Below are 27,220 nucleotides of genomic sequence, written 5' to 3' on the forward strand. Positions count from 1 at the left end.
AAAAATACTTTAAAAAATCCATGTTTATTGGACTGATGTTGTTAAAAAAAATACTTTAAAAAACACGTTTATTGGTCTGATGTTGTTACAAAAATACTTTAAAAATCCACGTTTATTGGACGGATGTTGTTAAAAAAATACTTAAAAAAAAAAACGTTTACTGGCCTGAAGTTGTCAAAAAAAAAAAAAAAAATACTTTAAAAAATCCACGTTTATTGGTCTGATGTTGTCAAAAAAAGTAAGAACAGCGTTAAATTCGGCCGGGCCGAACTTGTTAAACTCCCCACCACGAGTTGTATTGAAGTAAAATGGAACAATGAGTTTACTTTCGTTTATGAAGAAGACTAAATACCAAATTTCAGAAATTTCAAAATACCGATAATCGGGAGGTACTTTTCTATGGGGTCGATTTATACCGACAAATTTCTGCCGGAAAGTTGTTAGACTCAAAGAAGACTAAATGTGCCTAAAACCTTCAAAATGGAGAGGTATGCTTCTATGGGGGAATATGGGGGAACATTTTATAACCCCATGGAAGACTTAATAACAAATTTCAGTCATTTCGGTGGGATATTGACGTCACAACCCTTCAGAATTACGAAAGGTACCGTTCAATGGGGGCTAAATCGAAACGTGGACCTATACCGACGAATTTCAGCCGGAAAGGTTTTTACCTCCATAGTAGACTAAATTTCGACCATTTCGGTGGCTGATTTTCTGTATTTTGCAGGTTTGTGGATGTAACGTTCTATAAGGACAATATGAAGGCGTGGACGAAGACTAAATACCAAATTTCAGCCATTTCGGTGGAATATTGAGACCACAACATTAAATGTATCGAAAAATGGGCTATATGAAGGCGTGGACCTATACCGACAAATTTAGAATACCCCCCACGAAGACTATGTACCAAATTTCAGCCATTTCGATGGATTATTGTGAACAAAACCTTCAAAATACCGGAAATCCGGAGGTACCGTTCTGTAAGGATAATATGAAGGCATACCTAAAATTTTCAGGTGGAAAGTTTTATACACCCAAGGAAGACTAAGCACCAATTTTCAGCCATTTCGGTGGAATATTGAGGTCACAACCATCAAAATTCCGAAAAATCCGGATGTATTGTTCTATGGAGGCTACATGAAGGCGTGGAACTACACCCCCAGCAAAATTTTATGGAAGTGGTTCCATGAGATGCCATGATTTCACTGGATCTTTTGCATTGGTTCAAATGAAGTCGTGAAAGATCCGATCTTTTCATCAGCATTTGAACCCATTCGAAGGAAGTCGTGAAAGATCCGATCGTTTCATCAGCATTTGAACCAATTCAAAGGAAGTCGTGATAGATCCGATCTTTTCCTTAGCATTTGAACCCATTCCATCGATCCAATAGAGATGAATTTTGTGTTTTTATACCCTCCACCATAGGATGGGGGTATATTAAGTTTGTCACTACGTTTGTAACTATGCAATTCTACATCGATATAGCCATGTCCGTCCGTCTGTGGAAATCACTCTAGCGTCCGAACGGATTGACGTAGGTTGATGAAACTTTGGGAAAATATATTATATGTACGTAGGACTTTTGGTATTGAAAGCGGGCTATGTAGGTCCACGCTTTCGTCGTTTTAAGGAACTTTTAAGATATTTGTCCCATTTTACCACCGAATTGGTTGTAATTTGGTACTTTGTGTCTCCAGAGGCCAAAAAACATTCCTACCAAAGTTGGGTTATATAGGTCCACGTTTTGGTATAGCCCCCATATAAGGCCCCATATAAAGTACGCGTCATTTTAATATATTTTGAATGTATTGGACCCATTTGACCACAGAATTGGTTGTAATTTGGTATTTTGTGTCTCCAGAGGCCAAAAAACATTCCTACCAAAGTTGGGTTATATAGGTCCAAGTTTTGGTATAGCCCCCATATAAGGCACCATATAAAGTACGCGTCATTTTAATATATTTTGAACGTATTGGACCCATTTGACCACGGAATTGGTTGTAATTTGGTACTTTGTGTCTTCAGAGGCTAGAAAACATTCCTACCAAAGTTGGGTTATATAGGTCAACGTTTTGGTATAGCCCCTACATAAGGCCCCATATAAAGTACGCGTCATTTTAATATATTTTGAATGTATCAGACCCATTTGACCAAAGAATCGGTTTTAACTTTGTATTTGTGTTTGCAGATGCTAAGAAACATTTCTACCATAAAATGTTTATATAGGTCCACGTGTTGATATAGCCCCCATAATACGATATCTCCCGATTTTCGATATTTTTAAGGTTTTAGCCTCATTATCACACCGAGATGGCTGAAATTTGGTATTTAGTCTTCTTTAGGCTTATAAAACTTTCCCCCAGAAATTTGTAGGTATAGGTCCACGCCATCATATAGCCCCATAGAACGGTACCTTCCGAATTTCGGTTTTTTGAAGGTTGTGGTCACATAAATCCACCGAAATGACTGAAATTTGTGGTGGAGGGTATAAAAAGTTCGGCCCGGACGAACTTAATGCTTTTCTTACTTGTTATTTTTACACGTGTATATATTCTTTTATTTATCTAAATATGTACGTTTAAAGCAATGTAAGATTTATTATGCTAGGAAGTCCCAATCATTGAGCTAAAAGTAGAGTCAGACTGCGCTCTTTGGTATTAGTCTTTGGTATTAGTCGTGTTGGTATTAGTCGTGCCTGAGGTTACCAGTTTTTACCCGCAAAGTGTTTCCTTACTTTTAAAAGCATACAATTTATATGAGAGCAGTTCACCACTTTTACAATTTTTGCAACAATTACCATTTTTAAAAGTTAAGGAACAGTCCAATTATAAAAGTTTCCTTGCCTGCTCTAGAGAACCCTGCTCAACAAGTCGAATTGTAGATCCCTACAAAACAACAAACATTTCCAAAACGTTGTAAAATAAAATTCACGAAATAGTAATCTGCAGTTGGAGTCAATGTCGAAATCTGCACTGCACTGATGGGAAGTAAAATCCTTTTGTAAGATGAATCAAAACCTGTTGCGGAGGAAGTAAACTCTGTTGCGTGCAGCGGCGGTGTTTAGACTGCAACAGCTGGGACGGCCGGAAGTCAAGTTTCTCACTTAAATTTACAACCTGTCGCTTGCCAAACACATCGTTCCCGAAGTCTGGAAAATAGGCCAGCTACTGAAGCCCGAAAAGGATGCCAGCAAAGGTGAATCTTACAAACCGATTTCGCTTTTGTCGCCCGTAGCAAGGACCCTTGTGGCTATAGTTCTTCCAGCATCAGAAATAACTTTCCAGTTGCCGATCAATAGCATAGGATCCGTAAGCAGCACAACAACTGCGCTGAAGGCCATCTCCATCTCCATATTAGCAGAGGACTCACTCAGAGCAAGCCGTGCTCATAATCTAGAAAGAGAAGTCTAACGTTACAAGAGAGAACCTCTAGATCGACAAGCCTTTCAACCAGGTTTAAGTAGCAGTAAACAGTTATCGTGTGAATGAGGTCTTTGGAGAACATCCACCATCTATCGCAGCTGAGAAGCGCCAGCTGTCAGGACAAACCAGAGTAGTTTTGGGTCAATACGCTCGGGATCGTGCAGCCGTCAAAATTCCTATAGGGCAAGTACTGATGGCACCGTGGAAAACATCTGCCCAGCATACAGCACAGGCCCCCACGACACACTGCTCATTTTCAATTGCCCTACAAATCCTGCTAAGAAACTTAAGTTTGCAGCTTTGTGGTTACAAACCATATAAATAGCGAAATAGCCACATTCTTAGGACTGATAGACCCAGAGTCAGATTAAGCAGAAAAATGAGAATACAAACATATTAACTACTGTTACAACAACGAGAACAAACTGCAATTATAGATGTAAACTTTATGATGATAAATAAATTATAGTTATTTCATTAATTCCTTTGAATTAATAAAATAAAAAAATGAAAATCATTTTTCAATACAGCATTTTCCATTTTCCGAACAAGACGTGAAAATTACATGCCAAAGGGTTGGTGAAAATGACATGCCAAAGATTAGTGAAAATGCTATTCTTGGGAATTTGTTAAGATGGCATGCCAAAGGATTGGTATAAATGCCATGCCAAAGAATTATTGAAGATGCCATTCCATCGAGTTAGTAAAGATGACATGCTTAGGATCTGAAAATGAATTGCATATTTTGGGGGTCACTCTCTTGTAAAAAGAATGAGTGAAGATGCTGAAAATATGACATTCCATTTCACTTGCACCCATTCTTGAATAGCATCTTTGGCATCGAACATTTTGCTGGGTATATATATACATATATTAATCTACAGACCACATTTTTCCGAACAAGACATGAAAATTTCATGCCAAAGCATTGGTGAAAATGACATGTCAAAACATTTGTGAAAATGACATGTCAAAGCATTGGTGGAAATGACATGTCAACGCATTGGTTAAAATTACATGGTTAGGATCCAAAAAAGAACTTCATCTTTTGGGGGTCACGCTCATATAAAATTCATGAGTGAAAATGACAAAAAGATGGCATGCCAGATCACTTGCACCTATGATTCAACTCATGATTTGTCATCGAACATTTTGCTGGGCCGAGAAATTTCATATGGAAAGTTTTACACCCCCAATTTCAACAATTTCCGTGGAATATTAATGCCACAAACTTCAAAATACCGGAAATCCGGAGGTACCATTCTATGGGGGCTATATGAAAGCGTGGACCTATACCGACACATTTGATACGGAATGTTTTATACTCAAAATGAAGACTTAATACCAAATTTCAGCCATTGCAGTGCATTATTGTGGCCACAACCTTCAAAATACCGAAAATCGAGAGGTACCGTTCTATGGGGGCTCTATGAAGGCATGGACCTATACAGACAAAATTCTGGGGAAATTTGTATACCACTAACGAAGACTAAGTACCAAATTTTAGCCATTTTGGTGTGATAAAGATGCTAAAATCCTCAAAACACCGAAAATCGGCTGGGACCGTTCTATGGCGGTTATATCATAACGTGGACCGATAAAGCCCATTTGCAATACCAAACATCCTAAGAGTAATCGAAACTTTTATACCTTATTACAAAGCTGTATCTTCAAAATTGGGAGCTATTTCTTGATTTCAACAGACGGACGGACGGAATGACAAAGTTAATTATACCCTGTATATTATGGTGGAGGGTATTAAAATTCACGTTTATTAGTCTGATGTTGTTCAACAAAAATACTTGGAAAAATCCACGTCTATTGGTCTGATGTTGTTCAATTTTTTATACCCTCAGCATTTATGCTAACGAGGGTATATGGGCAATATTATTGAAAATTTAACATCGTTGAAGCCAAGGTTTACCCCTTTATAACTCGCGAATAGTGGTTGTATATTGTACAATTTAAATGCTTTTGGATGTTAAACAAGTAAAACGTCGTTAAGTTCGGCCGGGCCGAACTTTTTATACCCTCCACCATAAAATGGTCTTAATTAAAATGGAATAATTAGGGTCCTTTCACAATTTTAGGTGGAACAACTTTTCGACAATGGATAGACTCCTACTGCTATTGCTTAGATTGCTTAAATTCCACTGTGAACACAAATGTTGGGGCAGAGATAATTCCTTTTGGAGATGAAAGCCCTTGGTGTGTGTATGTTAAAAACCCCGAAGGACAGATACGCCGTGAGTCGAACTTCCGGGTTATGGTGTGATGAAGTTTTTGCAAGAGACCGTGTAAGCCATCATGAATTAGCCTTATATCTTTGTTTGTTGTTTTTGTAGAGCACTTAAGCAACAGTGAACAAAAAGATACAACGCTAATTCCTGATGACCCACAGGGTCTCTAACAAAAATGTCATCACGCCATAACGCGGAAGTTCGACTCACGGCGGATCTGTCCTTCGGGGTTCATAATATACTCACCAAGGCCTTTCTTCCCCAAGAGGAATTTTCCGTGCCCCAGACTTTCACCTCCATTTTTTTGCACAGTGTTATCTAATCTAATCTAAAAAATGTGTTCAGCTAGGTGAAAGGTACCACCTACGGGGCTATATCAAAAAATCAACTTATCTTTAAATTTTTAAGCGGAAAAATTTTAAAGCTGCAGGAAACTTCAAGAGTCAAATTGAGGGTAGTTTCATCAAAACAATGGACCTATGTTGACGAACCTATGACTATATTGACGATGTTTTGTTGGATATGTTTTATGACCACTGAGAACCTCAAATGTCAAATTGCAGACAGTTCGGTTACAAATTGTGGCTAAAATTCTCAAAATACCGAAAATCGAGAGGTACCGTTATATAGGGGCTATACCAAAACATGGACCTATGTTGACGATGTTTGGTGGAGATATTTCATGACCACTGAGAACCTCAAATGGCAAATTACAGCTAGTTCGGTTAAAAATTCTAGCTAAAATTCTCAAAATACCGAAAATCGGGAGGTACCGATATATGGGGGCTATACCAAAACATGGACCTATGCTGACGATGTTTCGTGGAGATGTTTCATGGCCACGGAGAACATCAAATGTCAATTTGCAGATAGTTCGGTTAAAAATTGTGGCTAAAATTCTCAAAATACCGAAAATCGGGAGGTGCCGTTATATGGGGACTATACCAAAACATGGACCTATGCCTATATCCTTTGGAATATAAGTTTTTTGATTACTAGGAACCCTAAGTGCCAAATAATAGCTAATTCGGTCTGCTAATGTGGCGAAGAACGTCAAAATACCTCAAATCCGGAGGTACCGTTATATGGGGGCTATACCAAAGAGTGGACCGATATAGCCCATCTTCGAACTTGACCTGCCTATACTCACGGGTGCAAAATTTCAGCACTCAATCTCAATTATTGCGGACGCTAGAGTGATTACAACAGACGGACAGACGGACGGATAGACGGACATGGATAGATCGTCTTAGAATTTTATCCTGATCAAGAATATATATACTTTATAGGGTCGTAAATGATTAGTTCGATGTGTTACAAACGGAATGACAAACGTAATATACCCTCCATACTATGGTGGAGGGTATAAAAAATCAACGTTTATTGTTGTGATGTGGGATCAGAAAAATATTCTTTAAAAAATTCACGTTTATTGTTTTGATGTGGGATCGAAAAAATATTCTTAAAAAAATCCACGTTTATTGTTGCGATGTTGCTCGAAAAAATATTCTTTAAAAAATCCATGTTTATTGTTGTGATATTCCTCCAAACAATATTATTTAAAAAATCTACGATTTTTATTAATATACATGTTTCCAATTGCATTTTATTCCAAAGTATCATTTTGTTTTCACACTTTCTTCATGTTCTTTCACATGGAACCCAATATTATTAGCATCTCCATTGTGGCAGAGCACATAAGACCTAGTTTTACTCGAGCAAAATAATATTTACAAAGACAAACAAAAACTGATACTGATATTTGCATTTTTTGTCGCATTAACATTGTGGTTGAGTTTGAAAATGGGAGTCGGAGCAACTTTAACCGCCAATTTCTCCCCATGTGGAAACTTAAAATTCAAGCTAACAACATAGCGAGCTGCACCATGAAGGAAGCCTATTTTGCAAATAACCAAGTTTTTGCATTGGTGGATGCATATATGAAACCGCACACACAAACACACATTTAAAACAAATATTATGACTTTCTGTATACACACATATATAGTAATAAAAAAAAACACACCACCAAAAACAACATTCTGCGATATAAATGTAACAAAAACAACAATAATAATTTCATATTATCATAAAAATGCATATGTGTTCGTTTATATTCGCCTATACGGACTAACAATGCATTTGCACAACACACATGCACACATAAGGCTTGTGGCATACATATATGGTATGGTGATGTTTGTATATACTATGTCAGTATGTTTACCAAATGTATATCATAAAATATTGAATACAGAGTAGAGTATCAAGGTATGATGTTGCATTATATTTGTACTTCTATGATGGCAGTATAGAGCCCGCCAGAGCACCATCATCATCAGCGACGGCGGCAGCAGAGTAGTGAGAAAGGCATTAAAATGCAACGATGACTGTTAAAATGTAGGTCACGGTAGTTTGTTAAAAAAAAGCAGCACAACTGAAAATACCAGTCAGATCCTCCACGTTAGCATGTAAAATAAAACAACAATATTTTACCCCGTTTATACGTTTGTTTGCCCGTTTATTTGTTATTCTTATTAGTTTTGTATCAGCATAACGTTCCGGAAGGTGTTTGGCGAGTGATGCAAGGAAGTATGCTGGTGAATGCATATATGTGGCTGCATTTGTGTGTGTGTTTGCTGTGGCGGGAAGTTATGACCTCAAAATGGGTGTTGAAAATGTTGCACCCACCAATGTTTATTGGTTAATAATAATCATCATCACTATCAAGCAAATAATATGAATTTATGGACACAGATATATAAACAGCGAAATAAATAGTTTAATGTTGCCATAAACAAAACTCGGAACATTTGTATATCTTCATAAGCCTTAAAGTATACTTTATAGGTGTTACAAGAAGTCATAGTTTGTGATATGCTTTATGATATTATGCTTATTTTAATTTGACCTAGTTAAATTTTTTCAATAAACGTACATTTTTTAAGAGTTAAATTTTCAATAAATGTGGATTTTTTAAAAATGAATTTTTCGATAATCGTAGATTTTTTAAAAATTTATTTTTCAATAAACGCGAACTTTTTATAAATTCATTGCTCAAAAAGCGTAGATTTTTTAAAAATGTATTTTTTAAATCGAACATTGGTGGCGTCGTTTTTATTGGGATAGCTAATACAATTTTGTTTTTTCAAAATAGTCTGGCTTAATCCCATTGTTGTTGTTTTATTATTTTAAAACAACTAATTTATTAGTGGAAAAAGGTTGGCATTGTTCGGCAAGGGGTAAGGCAAGGAAGACTAGTTTCGATCCACGCCACTGGATCTCATCAGTTCCCTTGTTTCTTGTTTGTGGATATTCTCCACCGAAGTTATTTTTCCAATAACTTCTTCAACAAGAAACTTTTTTATAACTTCGGTGGAGAATATCCACAAACAAGAAACAAGGGAACTGATGAGATCCAGTGGCGTGGATCGAAATTCCAAGTAAACGTGATTTTTTTAAAAATGGATTTCCTAATAAAAGTGTATTTTTAAAAATTAATTGCCCAATAAACTTGGATTTTTTTAAAATTAATTTCCAATTAAACGTGTTTTTTTAAATTACTTTCCCGTTACACTTGGATTTTTTTAAAAATTCAAAAGTAAACGTGAATTTTTTAAAAATTCTTTTTTCAATAAACGCAGATTTTTTAAAAACTATTTTCCAATAAACCTGGATTTTTTAAAAATTATTGTCTCAATAATTTCCCAAACGTGGATTTTTTAAAAATTATTTCCCAACAAACGTGGATTTTTTAAAAATTAATTTCCCAACAAACGTGGATTTTTTAAAAATTAATTTCCCAATAAACGTGGGTTTTTAAAAATTTATTTCACATGAAACGTGGATTTTTTAAAAATTTATTTCTCAATAAACGTGGATTTTTTAAAAATTATTTTCCCAAAAAGTCTGGATTTTTTACAAATTATTTTCCCAAAAAACCTGGATTTTTTACAAATTATTTTCCCAAAAAACGTGGATGTTTTACAAATTATTTTCCCAAAAAACGTGGATTTTTTACAAATTATTTTCCCAAAAAAACGTGGATTTTTTACAAATTATTTTCCCAAAAAACGTGGATTTTTTACAAATTATTTTCCCAAAAAACGTGGATTTTTTACAAATTATTTTCCCAAAAAACGTGGATTTTTTAAAAATTAATTTCCCAATAAACGTGGATTTTTTAAAAATTAATTTCCCAATAAACGTGGATTTTTTAAAAATTAATTTCCCAATAAACGTGGATTTTTTAAAAATTAATTTCCCAATAAACGTGGATTTTTTAAAAATTAATTTCCCAATAAACGTGGATTTTTTAAAAATTAATTTCCCAATAAACGTGGATTTTTTAAAAATTAATTTCCCAATAAACGTGGATTTTTTAAAAATTAATTTCCCAATAAACGTGGATTTTTTAAAAATTAATTTCCCAATAAACGTGGATTTTTTAAAAATTAATTTCCCAATAAACGTGGATTTTTTAAAAATTAATTTCCCAATAAACGTGGATTTTTTAAAAATTAATTTCCCAATAAACGTGGATTTTTTAAAAATTAATTTCCCAATAAACGTGGATTTTTTAAAAATTAATTTCCCAATAAACGTGGATTTTTTAAAAATTAATTTCCCAATAAACGTGGATTTTTTAAAAATTAATTTCCCAATAAACGTGGATTTTTTAAAAATTAATTTCCCAATAAACGTGGATTTTTTAAAAATTAATTTCCCAATAAACGTGGATTTTTTAAAAATTAATTTCCCAATAAACGTGGATTTTTTAAAAATTAATTTCCCAATAAACGTGGATTTTTTAAAAATTAATTTCCCAATAAACGTGGATTTTTTAAAAATTAATTTCCCAATAAACGTGGATTTTTTAAAAATTAATTTCCCAATAAACGTGGATTTTTTAAAAATTAATTTCCCAATAAACGTGGATTTTTTAAAAATTAATTTCCCAATAAACGTGGATTTTTTAAAAATTAATTTCCCAATAAACGTGGATTTTTTAAAAATTAATTTCCCAATAAACGTGGATTTTTTAAAAATTAATTTCCCAATTAACGTGGATTTTTTAAAAATTAATTTCCCAATAAACGTGGATTTTTTAAAAATTAATTTCCCAATAAACGTGGATTTTTTAAAAATTAATTTCCCAATAAACGTGGATTTTTTAAAAATTAATTTCCCAATAAACGTGGATTTTTTAAAAATTAATTTCCCAATAAACGTGGATTTTTTAAAAATTAATTTCCCAATAAACGTGGATTTTTTAAAAATTAATTTCCCAATAAACGTGGATTTTTTAAAAATTAATTTCCCAATAAACGTGGATTTTTTAAAAATTAATTTCCCAATAAACGTGGATTTTTTAAAAATTAATTTCCCAATAAACGTGGATTTTTTAAAAATTAATTTCCCAATAAACGTGGATTTTTTAAAAATTAATTTCCCAATAAACGTGGATTTTTTAAAAATTAATTTCCCAATAAACGTGGATTTTTTAAAAATTAATTTCCCAATAAACGTGGATTTTTTAAAAATTAATTTCCCAATAAACGTGGATTTTTTAAAAATTAATTTCCCAATAAACGTGGATTTTTTAAAAATTAATTTCCCAATAAACGTGGATTTTTTAAAAATTAATTTCCCAATAAACGTGGATTTTTTAAAAATTAATTTCCCAATAAACGTGGATTTTTTAAAAATTAATTTCCCAATAAACGTGGATTTTTTAAAAATTAATTTCCCAATAAACGTGGATTTTTTAAAAATTAATTTCCCAATAAACGTGGATTTTTTAAAAATTAATTTCCCAATAAACGTGGATTTTTTAAAAATTAATTTCCCAATAAACGTGGATTTTTTAAAAATTAATTTCCCAATAAACGTGGATTTTTTAAAAATTAATTTCCCAATAAACGTGGATTTTTTAAAAATTAATTTCCCAATAAACGTGGATTTTTTAAAAATTAATTTCCCAATAAACGTGGATTTTTTAAAAATTAATTTCCCAATAAACGTGGATTTTTTAAAAATTAATTTCCCAATAAACGTGGATTTTTTAAAAATTAATTTCCCAATAAACGTGGATTTTTTAAAAATTAATTTCCCAATAAACGTGGATTTTTTAAAAATTAATTTCCCAATAAACGTGGATTTTTTAAAAATTAATTTCCCAATAAACGTGGATTTTTTAAAAATTAATTTCCCAATAAACGTGGATTTTTTAAAAATTAATTTCCCAATAAACGTGGATTTTTTAAAAATTAATTTCCCAATAAACGTGGATTTTTTAAAAATTAATTTCCCAATAAACGTGGATTTTTTAAAAATTAATTTCCCAATAAACGTGGATTTTTTAAAAATTAATTTCCCAATAAACGTGGATTTTTTAAAAATTAATTTCCCAATAAACGTGGATTTTTTAAAAATTAATTTCCCAATAAACGTGGATTTTTTAAAAATTAATTTCCCAATAAACGTGGATTTTTTAAAAATTAATTTCCCAATAAACGTGGATTTTTTAAAAATTAATTTCCCAATAAACGTGGATTTTTTAAAAATTAATTTCCCAATAAACGTGGATTTTTTAAAAATTAATTTCCCAATAAACGTGGATTTTTTAAAAATTAATTTCCCAATAAACGTGGATTTTTTAAAAATTAATTTCCCAATAAACGTGGATTTTTTAAAAATTAATTTCCCAATAAACGTGGATTTTTTAAAAATTAATTTCCCAATAAACGTGGATTTTTTAAAAATTAATTTCCCAATAAACGTGGATTTTTTAAAAATTAATTTCCCAATAAACGTGGATTTTTTAAAAATTAATTTCCCAATAAACGTGGATTTTTTAAAAATTAATTTCCCAATAAACGTGGATTTTTTAAAAATTAATTTCCCAATAAACGTGGATTTTTTAAAAATTAATTTCCCAATAAACGTGGATTTTTTAAAAATTAATTTCCCAATAAACGTGGATTTTTTAAAAATTAATTTCCCAATAAACGTGGATTTTTTAAAAATTAATTTCCCAATAAACGTGGATTTTTTAAAAATTAATTTCCCAATAAACGTGGATTTTTTAAAAATTAATTTCCCAATAAACGTGGATTTTTTAAAAATTAATTTCCCAATAAACGTGGATTTTTTAAAAATTAATTTCCCAATAAACGTGGATTTTTTAAAAATTAATTTCCCAATAAACGTGGATTTTTTAAAAATTAATTTCCCAATAAACGTGGATTTTTTAAAAATTAATTTCCCAATAAACGTGGATTTTTTAAAAATTAATTTCCCAATAAACGTGGATTTTTTAAAAATTAATTTCCCAATAAACGTGGATTTTTTAAAAATTAATTTCCCAATAAACGTGGATTTTTTAAAAATTAATTTCCCAATAAACGTGGATTTTTTAAAAATTAATTTCCCAATAAACGTGGATTTTTTAAAAATTAATTTCCCAATAAACGTGGATTTTTTAAAAATTAATTTCCCAATAAACGTGGATTTTTTAAAAATTAATTTCCCAATAAACGTGGATTTTTTAAAAATTAATTTCCCAATAAACGTGGATTTTTTAAAAATTAATTTCCCAATAAACGTGGATTTTTTAAAAATTAATTTCCCAATAAACGTGGATTTTTTAAAAATTAATTTCCCAATAAACGTGGATTTTTTAAAAATTAATTTCCCAATAAACGTGGATTTTTTAAAAATTAATTTCCCAATAAACGTGGATTTTTTAAAAATTAATTTCCCAATAAACGTGGATTTTTTAAAAATTAATTTCCCAATAAACGTGGATTTTTTAAAAATTAATTTCCCAATAAACGTGGATTTTTTAAAAATTAATTTCCCAATAAACGTGGATTTTTTAAAAATTAATTTCCCAATAAACGTGGATTTTTTAAAAATTAATTTCCCAATAAACGTGGATTTTTTAAAAATTAATTTCCCAATAAACGTGGATTTTTTAAAAATTAATTTCCCAATAAACGTGGATTTTTTAAAAATTAATTTCCCAATAAACGTGGATTTTTTAAAAATTAATTTCCCAATAAACGTGGATTTTTTAAAAATTAATTTCCCAATAAACGTGGATTTTTTAAAAATTAATTTCCCAATAAACGTGGATTTTTTAAAAATTAATTTCCCAATAAACGTGGATTTTTTAAAAATTAATTTCCCAATAAACGTGGATTTTTTAAAAATTAATTTCCCAATAAACGTGGATTTTTTAAAAATTAATTTCCCAATAAACGTGGATTTTTTAAAAATTAATTTCCCAATAAACGTGGATTTTTTAAAAATTAATTTCCCAATAAACGTGGATTTTTTAAAAATTAATTTCCCAATAAACGTGGATTTTTTAAAAATTAATTTCCCAATAAACGTGGATTTTTTAAAAATTAATTTCCCAATAAACGTGGATTTTTTAAAAATTAATTTCCCAATAAACGTGGATTTTTTAAAAATTAATTTCCCAATAAACGTGGATTTTTTAAAAATTAATTTCCCAATAAACGTGGATTTTTTAAAAATTAATTTCCCAATAAACGTGGATTTTTTAAAAATTAATTTCCCAATAAACGTGGATTTTTTAAAAATTAATTTCCCAATAAACGTGGATTTTTTAAAAATTAATTTCCCAATAAACGTGGATTTTTTAAAAATTAATTTCCCAATAAACGTGGATTTTTAAAAAATTTAAATTTTAAAAAACGTGGATTTTTGAAAAATCTACTTCTCAACAAACCTGTTTTTTTAAAAAACAATTTCTCAAAAAACGTGGACTTTTAAAAATTATTTTTTCAAAAAAAAACATAGAATTTTAGAAGTTAATTTTTCAAAACATGGCATTTTTTAAATAATATTTTTAATTATTTTTTAAACTATTTTTATAATAAAATTTTCAATAAATGTGGAATTTTTATATTTTTTTATGTTTTTAAAATTATATTTTCCAATAATTGTGAATTTTTTTAAATCAATTTTATTAATTTTTTAAAAATTATTTTAAAAAAAGAATCATTTTTTAAATTTTTAAAAATTATTTTTTTTTCAATAATCGTGGATTTTTAAGATTGTTTTTAATTAATTTTTAAAAAGTATTTTTTTCAATGTCATTTAAGAATTGTTTTTTACAATTATATTTGTAATACTCGTGGAATTTTAAAAATTCTAAATTTTTTAAAATTATTTTTTTTAAAAATCGTGAATTTTTTTTAAAATGATTTAAGTATTTTTTTTTTAATTTTGTTAAAATTATTTTTTCATAAATGTTGGATTTTTAAAATTATTTTTTAAGTTATTTTTTTTTTATTAATCGTAAATTTTATAAAATTATTGTTTAGGTAATTTTTTGCATTTTTTAAAATTATTTTTTAAGGATTTTTTTTAATAATTTGTTTCAATAATCGCGGGATTTTAAGAATTTTAAGTTTTTTAAAATTTATTCTTTTCAATAATGGTGGATTTTTTAAATTATTTTTTAAGTAATTTTTAAATATAGATAATTAAAATTATTTTTTTCAAAATCGTGGATTTTTTATTTCTGAAATACTTATTACTGAAAGTATTTTTTAAAAGTATTTTTTTCAATAATCGGAGATTTTTTAAAATTATCATTTAAGAATTTTTTTACAATTATTTTTTTAATAATCGTGGATTTTTAAATATTTAAATTTATTTTAGAAAAATCGTGATTTTTTTTAAGTTTCTAACTTGAGAATACTTGATACTTAAAGGGTTCGGGTTTTCACTTAAAAATATCACTTCAAAAACTGAAAAGCCAATTGATAATTCCCTTCGCCGTGTTGAAATCATGATATTGGTAGCGATCAGTAAAATTTTGCAACACTGTCAGTTCGTTTTGAAAAAATTACTCTCTCCCAGCAAAAATTCGGGGCCATTAGTCATTATGTAACCCATTACAAAGTAATGTATACAAAACTAACTACTTATATTACTCCTTATTATTATTTTTATACCCTCCACCATAGTATGGAGGGTATATAAAGTCTGTCATTCCATTTGTAACACATCGAACTAATCATTTGCGACCCTATAAAGTATATATATTCTTGATCAGGATAAAATTCTAAGACGATCTAGCCATGTCCGTCTGTCCGTCCGTCTGTCCGTCTGTTGTAATCACTCTAGCGTCCGCAATAATTGAGAAAGAGTGCTGAAGTTTTGCACCCGAGGGTCTTTTTTCCATAGGCAGGTCAATTTCGAAGATGGGCTATATCGGTCCACTCTTTGGTATAGCCCCCATATAACGGTACCCCGGATTTGTGGTATTTTGACGTCCTTCGCAACGTTTGCAGACCGAATTAGCTATAATTTGGCACTTAGGGTTCCTAGTGATCAACAAACTTATATCCCAAAGAATATGGGCATAGGTCCATGTTTTGGTATAGTCCCCATATAACGGTACCTCCCGATTTTCGGTATTTTGAGAATTTTAGCCACAATTTTTAACCGAACTAGCTGTAATTTGCCATTTGAGGTTCTCAGTGGTCATGAAATATCTTCACCAAGCATCGTCAACATAGGTCCATGTTTTAGTACAGCCCCCATATAACGGTACCTCCCGATTTTCGGTATTTTGAGAATTTTAGCTAAAAATTTTAACCGAACTAGCTGTAATTTGCCATTTGAGGTTCTCAGTGGTCATGAAATATCTTCACCAAGCATCGTCAACATAGGTCCATGTTTTGGTACAGCCCCCATATAACGGTACCTCCCGATTTTCGGTATTTTGAGAATTTTAGTTACAATTTTTGACCGAACTAGCTCTAATTTGCCATTTAAGGTTCTCAGTGGTCATGAAACATCTCCACGAAACATCGTCAACATAGGTCCATGTTTTGGTATAGCCCCCATATAACGGTACCTCCCAATTTTCGGTATTTTGAGCATTTTAGTTACAATATTTAACCGAACTAGCTGTAATTTGCCATTTGAGGTTCTCAGTAGTCATGAAACATCTCCACCAAACATCGTCAAAATAGGTCCATGTTTTGGTATAGCCCCCATATAACGGTACCTCCCAATTTTCGGTATTTTGAGAATTTTAGCTACAGTTTTTAACCGAAATAGCTGTAATTTGACATTTGAAGTTCTCAGTGGTCATAAAACATCTCCAACGAAACATCGTCAATATAGGTCCATGTTTTGGTATATCCCCCCTCGATTTTCGGTAATTTTCAGTGGTCACGAAATTTCTTCACTAAAATTCGTCAACATGGGTCCATTTTTGAGGGTCTACATTGTTTTGATGAAACTACCCTCAATTTGACTCTTGAAGTTCCCTGAAGCTATAAAACTTTTCCGCTTAAAAATTTAAAGATAAGTTGACTCTTTGATATAGCCCCGTAGGTGGTACCTTTCACCTAGCTGAACACATTTTTATACCCTATACCACAATGTGGAAAAGGGTATTATAAGTTTGTTTTGGTAAAAATTCATGTAACACCGCGAAATATTCGTCGGAGACCCCCAATGTGGTATACCATTCTTCATATCTCGACGAGATAAAGCGATTTTGAGATGTCCGTCCGTCTGTCCATTATAAATTGTAAACACGCTCCAGGCCGCAATTATGGACCGATCGTCACGAAATTTTGTATGGAGGTCGGGTTCAGATCAGAATAGATCCCTATTCTTATTGGTGATGATCGTGAAATATTTAGCGGGTGAAATGGACCAAAAACATAATATTTATCCAATTTTCTAGTGGCTCTGTAGGTCTCAATAATAGTCCGATCAACGCGTATTTTTAAATAAGGTAAGAGTATATCACAAAGGAGAAGCTTGCAATTTGAGATGGCGATCGGATAATATTTAGACGGTTAAATGGACCAAAACTTTTGTGTGAAAATTGTGAAACATTTTAATATACAGCTTATATCTTTATTCCTGGAAGTGACATTCCGGACAAGTGAGATATACTTGAAAGTGGAACGCTTGACCTTTCAATTGATGCCAATTATGTTGGTGTGCATGATCAGATAACAGAGTTACAGCCTAATACATCCCGTTATTTCTTTGTAGTGTAATAATAAACTCGATAGAAGTCGCAATTATACATCAATAGTCACGAAATTTTGCACCTGGTAAGAGTATAGATCGAAAAAGATGCTTACAATTTTGAATGATGATCTGATATTCTTTAGCGGGTGAAATGGACCATTACTTTTGAAAAATATAAAACTTTTATTTTTGGCCGATATTTTAATTTCTTGAGGACGTATATATTTCGAAAAGTATCCTACATATGAAAAAAACTACTGACCTTTCCTCTGATGTAAATTGCAATAAAGTGTTTGCTAGATAACGGGCCTACTGCCTAACATATAATGGGTTCTGTGTAGAGAACCACATTTTTATCCCATGCTACATATTGTCTCTCCAAAAGTTTATGTAACACCACGAAATATTCGTCCTAGACCCCTTATTTGGTATGCCAAAATTCATATCTCGACGAGATAAAGCGATTTAGCGATGTGTGGCCGTCCATTAAAAACTGTAAACACGCTTAAGGCCGCAATTATGGACCGATTATAACAAATTTTTTAAGGAGATTGGGTTCTGGCCAGAATAGAAATGATTAGTTTTTGGCGATGATCGTGAAATGTTCAGGGGATGAAATGGACCAAAAACAAAATTTTAACCAATTTTGTAGCGATTCTGTAGGTCAAAATAATAACCCGCAAAATTTTGAACAAAGTTTGAGTTTAAGATGAAGAAGAAGCGTACAAACCAACGTGAAGATCAGATAATACTTAGCGGGTTAAATGGACTGAAACTTTTGTGTGAAATTGGTAAAAATTTCAATAACGTAGCGGTTAAACAACGGAAGTAGTAGTACTACATAAGTGGGTTTCCTAACATTTTAGTTTGTGTGAAATAAATTTTTCTTTCCTGCTACAAAAATGTCTTTGTCATGCTAGATAACTTTTTGGTTTTGGTCATAAGTATTATACATTACATATCTGATATTTGATAATTAAATTTTCACAATCATTGAAAAGAAGTTCCGTGGAGAGCGATTGTCCAGGGATAGTGGTATAGGGTATCCCATGGTCGGCTCCGTCCGACTATAGACTTTTTTTACTTGTTTTAGATTAGATTAGATAACACTGTGGAACAAAATGGAAGTGAAAGTCTGGGGCACGGAAAATTCCTCTTGGGGAAGAAAGGCCTTGGTGAGTATATTATGAACCCCGAAGGACAGATCCGCCGTGAGTCGAACTTCCGTGTTATGGCGTGATGAAATTTTTGTTAGAGACCCTGTGGGCCATCTGGAATTAGCGTTGTGTCTTTGTTCACTGTTGCTTAAGTGCTCTACAAAAACAACAAACAAAGATATAATGCAAATTCATGAAGGCTTACAGGGTCTCTTGCAAAAACTTCATCACGCCATAACGCGGAAGTTCGACTCACGGCGCATCTGTCCTTCGGGGTTTTTAATATATACACACCAAGGGCTTTCATCTCCAAAAGGAATTATCTCTGCCCCAACATTTGTGTTCACAGTGGAATTTAAGCAATAGTGGGAGGCAGTAGGATTCTATCCATTGTCGAAAAGTTGTTCCACCTAAAATTGTGAAAGGACCCTAATTATTCCATTTTAATTAAGTCTATTTATGGTGGAGGGTATAAAAATTTCGGCCCGGCCGAACTTAACGACTTTTTACTTGTTTTATTTTTTTTTAAATAAATTTTTAATTTTTTTTTAAATTATTTTTAAGTAATTTTATTAATTTTTTAAAAATATTTTTCAATAATCTTAGATTTTTTTAAAATAATGTCTTAAGTAATTTTTTAAAATTATTTTTTTCAATAATCGTGAGTTTTTTTTAAATGTTAAAACTATTTTTTAATATTATTTTTTAAGTAATTTTTAAACTTTTTAAAGCTGTTTTTTCAATAACGGTGGAAATTGGAAAATTATTTTATTGCTGACAATTTATTACTTTACTTTTATATATATCGAAACTGAGTTTTCAATATTAAATCGTCAAAACTGTTTTGGGGTTCTTTAATGGTTTTCTTGGCAACTAAGTGCACACTTGACCTTTAGAGTTTACTTTTTCAGCATCGATTTCTTGTGAGAATTTTAAATTGAATTTCATTTATAGTCCTTATTTCAATTATCACTCTTCGTTAATACATTCTTAAATGGGTCAATGGGTTTCATGTATTTTAATGAGGATAAATACATGCCATAATAATTCATCTCCAATTTTTTTCCAATGAATCACTTAAAGATATTTATTATCTTCAGCTCAGTGCCTTATTTTAATGGTATTTCCATTTCATTTATTTGCTTCAGGCAGGAGGGTTGCATTCATTTCTTTTCTACGAAAAATTTTCTTATGCATTCATACATACATATCTACAAACACACACATACACACATATCTCTCCTTAATTTATTAATCCTTTGAAGAAAAATTCATATAAGCAGCTTAATACGACAAGCCGTGTACAACCTTAACCTATGAATTTCCATTTTATTGATTTATTTGTTGTTGTTTCTTCTTCTTCTTATGCATTTTCTCATTTTCATTCTTTTCTGGCATTTTTCCATTTTAATTGACAGATTAAAGGTCGACAACAATGGCGGTGCATGGTGTCCAAAACACATGGTATCGCGTGGCCTCAAGGAATTTTTGCAAATTGATTTGTTACAGCTACATGTCTTAACTGCCATTCGTACCCAAGGTCGTTTTGGCAAGGGCCAGGGTCAAGAGTACACCGAGGCTTATGTTGTGGAATATTGGCGCCCCGGCATGGATGCGTGGAAGCGATGGAAGAATTTTCAGGGGAAGGAGGTAAGTTAGATATAGATAAAAATTTTAATGTTATTCAAATACTAGGTCACAATCATTTTAAGAAGTAATTGGATACAATGGTAAGGAGGATTAGTTGATAATTAATTATTTGAAAGGAAATAATGTTTGACTCAGATGAAATTGTAGACACTAATTTTCATCCTGGACTTCAAATGCTCCGCTTCACACAGCTTCAACTAAGATATCTAAGTTCATGGTAGGCATAAAAGTCTGTCATTATTTTTCAATAGCGGATTAATGGTGTGATACACGGTTGGACATAAAAATCGACAATTGGCATGTGAGTCCTTTCTAAAGTATCAGCAGATTGCCGATAGTGCGAGCCACTTCAATGGGTTTGGAGAAAATGTTTCCTATTAAATGTCACAGGGACTGCCCCTCTTTTGATGCTAAAATATCCATGTTCACCTATAAGAGCGTCATAGCTGGAGACTGGTCTCCCCTGGCAAGAAGACTATTAACAATTCAGAAAAAATTTTCAAACTTCTTACCGTCTACAGATCGATGACAAGGGCAAATATATCAAAAACATATTTTACGAGCGAGCGTCTACGCAATTTCAACAGCACAATTGGGAAGGAAGATATATTTTAGCCCAACAGTCCGAAAATTGAAATTCCACAGTGAATAATAGAGTTGGGTAATCTAGTTCCTAGTTCCAAAACGTATGAGTAACATCATGAAATGTAACGTGTGTAATTAAGTATACGCAGTTTGTTCAAAGAAAAAATTTGGGTCATTGGAACTGCGAAGTGAACTAGATAGTTCCATGTAGTTCCTATGGCACAACTCTAGCGAATAAAACTCGGCAGAATGCTGCACCAAATGTTATCTTGCGGTATTTATAAGGGCTCCACCCTGATGCAATGGTTGGCATGTCCGCCTAACACAATAAATGTCTGGGTTCACTCCTAAGACTTGACACTTCAAAAATGTTCGGTGCTGTCAAATCCCCTCATTGTAATTTTAGCTGAGTCAAACTTCTCTACAAGTGTTGTTGTGTTATTCGGACTCGACAATAAAAAGCACCTAAACATAGAAACAGACTCCACTTTTTGATATGATGGAAAATTTCCCATTGTCTCTTCTGGGATGTTCGTGAAAATTATACATTTTGTATACCCTCAGCCTTAAAGCTGCTGTGTGTTTATACACTTTGTGATGATCTGAAGTGTGTCTCATTGAAATATTGGCTTTAGATACCTCATATGTTTAGACCAATTCAGTACCCAACTATTTGGCGTCCATAAATCCATGTCCATAGTAATTAACCGATTTGGTCCCAAACTTATAAATCGTATTATTTATAGCCTCAGCATTTATGCTAACGAGGGTATATACACTTTCATACGGGTAAAATGTGCCTCATCGAAATAATGGTTTTAGACCCAAAGTATGTTTGGACGAAATCCGTTTCAGACAATTTGGAGTTGATTTAGCCATGTCCGTCCGTCTGGCTCTCGAACGGATCAACCGATTCGATCCAAAATTTGGCTTTCGCAATATTTTGTCCAAATTAAGTTTAAGTTCGAAGATGGGTATATCGGTCCACTCCTTCCGGTACCTCCCCCACAAAAGTTCGAAAATGTTCGGAAAATTTGTGCGCACGATAACTCATGAAGGGAGTAACCGATTTGGTCAATACTTTCCCATCGTGAAATTTGTACCAGACTTTGATAAGGTTTCAATATGGACTTAATCGGTCCACTCCTTCGGGTACATCCCACACAAAATTTCGGAAAAGTTCAGTTCAGGGCCATCTCTCGAATCGCTTCGATTTTTGTTTTAGCAACTTGTATTCACTGCCCTCCACCCGACGGTACAACGGATCTGCCGATTCGGTCCAAAATTTGGCCTTAGTAATATTTTGTCCAAACATAGTTTAAGTTTGAAGATAAGCCATATCGGTCCACTCCTTCAGGTACTTCCCACACAAAAGTTCAATAATGTGCGGAAAATTGTTCGTACGGTAACTCTTGAAGGGAGTGGCCGAATTGGTCTATACTTCACACATCCTAATATATCTACCAGATGTAGGTCAGGTTTAAATATGTACTATATTTGTGCACTCCACCCGGTAGCTCCCACACAAAATTTCGGATAAGTTCACTTTAAGACCTGATATCGAATCACTTTGATTTTCGTTGAAGCAACTTACATTCGCTGCCTAAATTACGATGGTAAAAGTTTTTTAATAGCAAGTCCATACTTCTTGAGCAAACAGCCCGAAGAGTGTAAAAACCCCCTATGGCACCATATGTTGTGGCTGGAGATCCACTTCCATAACGGTCACTGTCGATCCATTCCTTTTAGTATCTCCTCCGCAAAACTTTTGATCTTTAATCCTAATCAACATTTTTGTCGGTTCAAACGCCCAAAATTGTTAAAACCCACTAAATACATACGTATTTTGGGAAAAAATTGTTTCAATATACACATGCTGAGGGTATATCTCTGTCGGCAGAGCCGACTGATACTTTTTTACTTGTTATTTATAAAGAAGATATAGCATTTTTAAAGAAATAGTGTATAGGGGAAGTACACCGCCCCCTGCCAAATACAACAAAACTGTTAGCCCATTTTAACCGGGTTCAGTAGTTTTTGTAGAAAATATAAAACCTTAAAATTGAAAAAAGTGGGCCTAAAAGTTGGCGTGGTCAAATTTTCTTTACATAAAAACCTAAGTCGGTTTATTGCGAACATTTAAAAAAAATATCCAAATCAGTCCAGCCGTTCTCAACTGATGCCATTACCAACGAACGACATTTGTTTTTTATTTATATTGATTTGTAATTTTTTTCTCAAATTTAAATTTTTAATTCTTGATAACTGTACTTTGCCATGTTCAGTTGATTTCAACTTTTTGCACTAAAATTTTATATTTATAGCCCAGCCATCAAATCCCCATCCAAAAATGTTAATATTATCAACAAACATTATCTTCCTCTACGTTAAGTCTAATTCCATAGAGGAGAATAATATCTTAACTGATGATAATCACTTTATACTGAATATTTTATGTATAGAGGTTTTCTACCCTATGGAGATTCCAAAACACAAAGTTCCATCCACTTTAGAAGGAAAATATAGCAACACCCTTTAAAAGAGCAATTGCAACTAATTTGGTAGGGAAATGTGACTAAAAACTTCAAAAAATCGTAAATCGGGTTGTATCCTTACATGGAGGCTATAGCAAAACGAGGACGTATACTGTCTAATATTTTACAAGTGATATTTTTTAATGTTCAAAATATCTAATATTCGTGAGTGGCATTCTATGCAGGCTATATATCAAAAAATTTCTGGTGGAAAGTTTTATACCTCCAACGATATTGGACCACAACCTTCAAAAATACGGAAAATCGGGAGGTACCGTTCTATGGGGGCTATATGAAGCCGTCGAACTGTACCGACAAACATCAAGTGGAAAGTTTTATTCCCCCAACGAAGACCAAATACAAAATTTCTGATATTGAGGCCACAACCTTCAAAATACCAAAAATCTGGCGATACCCTTCTATGGGGCTACGTGAAGACGTAAACAAATTTCAGGGTTAAAATTTTATTCCCCAAACGTAGACTAAATACCAAATTTCAGCCATTTCGGCGGGACATTGAGGCTAAAACCATCAAAATATCGAAAATCGGGAAGTACCATTCTATGTGTTAGATTCAGGTGGAAAATTGTATACCCCCAACGAAGAATACATACCAAATTTCAGCCGTTTCGGTGGTATATTAAGGCCACAACCTTCAAAATACCTTATATGGGGCTTATATAAAGACCTATACCGACAACATTCATGTGGACATGTTTATATCCCTAACGAAGGCTTAATACCAAACTTCAGCCATTTCGGTGCGATATTAAGGCCAAAACCTTCTAAATTCCGAAAATCTGAAGAGGCCGTTCTTTGGGGCCTATATGTAATGGACTCATACCGATAAACTTTAGGGGGATAGTTGTATACCCCCCACCGAAGACTTAATGCCTAATTTCTGTTATTTCAGGGGAAAATTGAGACCACAGACTTAAAAATAATAAAAATCGGTAGGGCTATATCAAACATTTGACCGAAAAGACATCCCAGGAGTAAAGGAAACTCCTGTGCCAAATTATAAAGTTCTGTCTTATATATTGCGAGATGTGTCTTGTATCAACAGATAGACGGATCAACGAACAGAAAGACATTGTTATATCGACTTAGAATTTTATGCGTATCTCCGACGAATATTTCGATTTTTACAAAGACGTCGATTTGTTACAAATCTTATGGTGGAGGGCAAAAATTATGAGGTTGTTGGGGTATTATTATAGAATATCACAAGGACAACATGCTATCAAAATTTCAGCATAATGACATTTGAAGAAGATCCTAGAACTCACCCTGAAGGAACAGGCTAAATGGTTCATATTGAACTTGATCTAATTTTGAGAGTCACTTCTATAGAAACCACACAGTTAAGTAGGTTACCTTTAGATATGTTGACTTTCGGGTCCTTAAAATATCAAAACTATCTTCAACTGCAATTAATCGTTTCTTTTGTAACGTTTATATGGAAAATACCGGAGGGAGTCGAACGATGAAGACCTTCGAACTTGATTTAAGTGTTAGAGAAATATTACAATGGAAGGTTGGACCAATGTCAGACACTCCTCTCGAGAATTATCGTGTGCACCGATCATTCACCGATCCTTCAGCATTTATAAGGGCAAATGTGCCTCGTTGAAATAACGGTGTTAGACCCTAAGTATGTTTGGACGAAATCCGGTTCCGACAATTTGGAGTTGATTTAGCCATGTCCGTGCGTCCGTCTGTCTGTCTGGCTTGAGCGCACGATAACTCTCGAACGGATCAACCGATTCGGCCCAAAATTTGGTTTTCGTAATATTTTGTACAAAATTAGTTTAAGTTCGAAGATGGGTTATATCGGTACACTCCCTCCGGTACATCCCCCACAAAAATTCGAAAATGTTCGGAAAATTTGTGCGCACGATAACTCATGAAGGGAGTAACCGATTTAGTCCATACTTTGCAAATCGTGAAATGTCTACAGGACATGTCGGTCCAATCCTTCGGGTACCTGTCACACATAATTTGGGAAAAGTACAGTTTAGGTTTAGTTGTAACAACTTGTATTAACTGCCCCTAATACGGCGGTTAAATTTCCATCAGGGGCAAGTCCATACTTCCTTACAAATTAGTCTGTAAGGTGAAAAACCATATGACACCGTGAGTAGTGGTTGGAGCGCAAGATAACTCTCGAACAGATATACCGATATATCGGTTCAAAATTTGGACTTCGTAATATTTTGTCCAATCTTAGTTTAATTTTGAAAATTGTGCGCACGGTAACTCTTAAACGGAGTGACCGATTTGACCATGCATTACACATCCTAATATATCTACCAGATATAGGTAAGGTTCGAATAGGGACTATATGTGTGCACTCCTTGGGGTACCTCCCATACAAAAGTTCGGGTAAGTTCACTTTAAGACCTGCTCTCGATTCACTTTGATGTTTGTTGAAGCAACTTGCAGTCGCTGCCTCAATTACGATGGTAAACGTTTTTTCTGGGGCAAGTCGATACGTTTGGAGAAAACAGCCCGAAAGGTGTAAAAAACCCTATGGCACCATATGTAGTGACTGGAGAGCACAATAACTCTCGAACTGATCAACCGATTTGGTCCAAAATTTGGCCTTCGTCATAGTTTGCCCAAACTTAGTTTCAGTTCGAAAATGGGTTCAGAACGTCCGGTACTTCCGCCCAAATTTTTAAAAAAGTTACTAAAACTGTATGCACGATATCTCTTGAAAGGAGTAAAGAATTTGGTCCAAACTTTGGATCTCCTAATAGTTTGTCCAAATTTAGTTTAACTTCTTAAATGGCCCATACGGCCCTCTCCTTAGGGCAGCTGTCTAAGTGCAGTTTAGGGTCTGTTCGAAGATCCTTTGCGAACGTATACCGATGCTGTTCGTTGTGGTCCTGTTTACAGCGATATTATGTTTTCTATGCTTCCTGGCTTACTGGTCCAAAAGTTATACGATGACCCACTGGAATGACTAGTAACGAGATATCTATCGAAAAGTTATGACTCCCAAAAAAGATACACTTCCATAATGCACTTTGTCGGTCCATTCCTTTAAGTACTTCCTCCGCAACACTTTTAAACTTTAATCCTAATTCACATTTTTGTCGGCAAGCTCATATGTCCAAAAAGTGACACAAAATTCTATAAAGACGATAATTACATTCGATCTGTCCGTAGATGAAAATTAAAATTCACATGGGCTAAGGGTATATCTCTGTCGGCGAAGCCGAGTGATACTTTTTTACTTGTTTCATTTATTTAGCGTAAGAATTTTTACAGTTTTCGGGTCATTGTGCTACGAAGTATTTATTTGTCCTCGAGAAACAGAAGAAAGTGTAGTTGGTGGTTGCAGGGTTTTTTTAGGTAGCTCAGGAAACCGATAATGCGATGTCCAGGTGATCTTGTGACACTCTTTCTGTTCAAATTGGGTCCCACCAATAACCATTTTTTGCGTTGCAGATGTCTACGTTCACCATTATTGTCATATATTCCTAAGCCCGACCAAGTATAAAAATTCGATATCTCAGCTTTTCTCGTTCAGGTTGGAGAAACTTGGAGCGTTCTCACATTCCAGAATCCACTCCTAATTC

The 27,220-nt window shown here is 33.1% G+C and overlaps 1 protein-coding gene across 1 annotated transcript in view; it reads left to right on the forward strand.

Annotated features, from left to right (window-relative positions):
- Ddr (discoidin domain-containing receptor 2) overlaps positions 1-27,220 on the forward strand; it is a 978,256-nt gene that overhangs the window by 533,420 nt on the left and 417,616 nt on the right. Inside the window, exon 5 of the mRNA XM_073967242.1 lies at positions 20,283-20,514. Within this exon, the coding sequence (XP_073823343.1) occupies positions 20,283-20,514 (232 nt within the window). The remainder of the gene's footprint in view (positions 1-20,282; positions 20,515-27,220) is intronic.

This window comes from Musca autumnalis, unplaced genomic scaffold (genome assembly GCF_047663935.1).
Source record: "Musca autumnalis isolate F117 unplaced genomic scaffold, ASM4766393v1 scaffold_2, whole genome shotgun sequence".
Lineage (NCBI taxonomy): Eukaryota > Metazoa > Arthropoda > Insecta > Diptera > Muscidae > Musca > Musca autumnalis.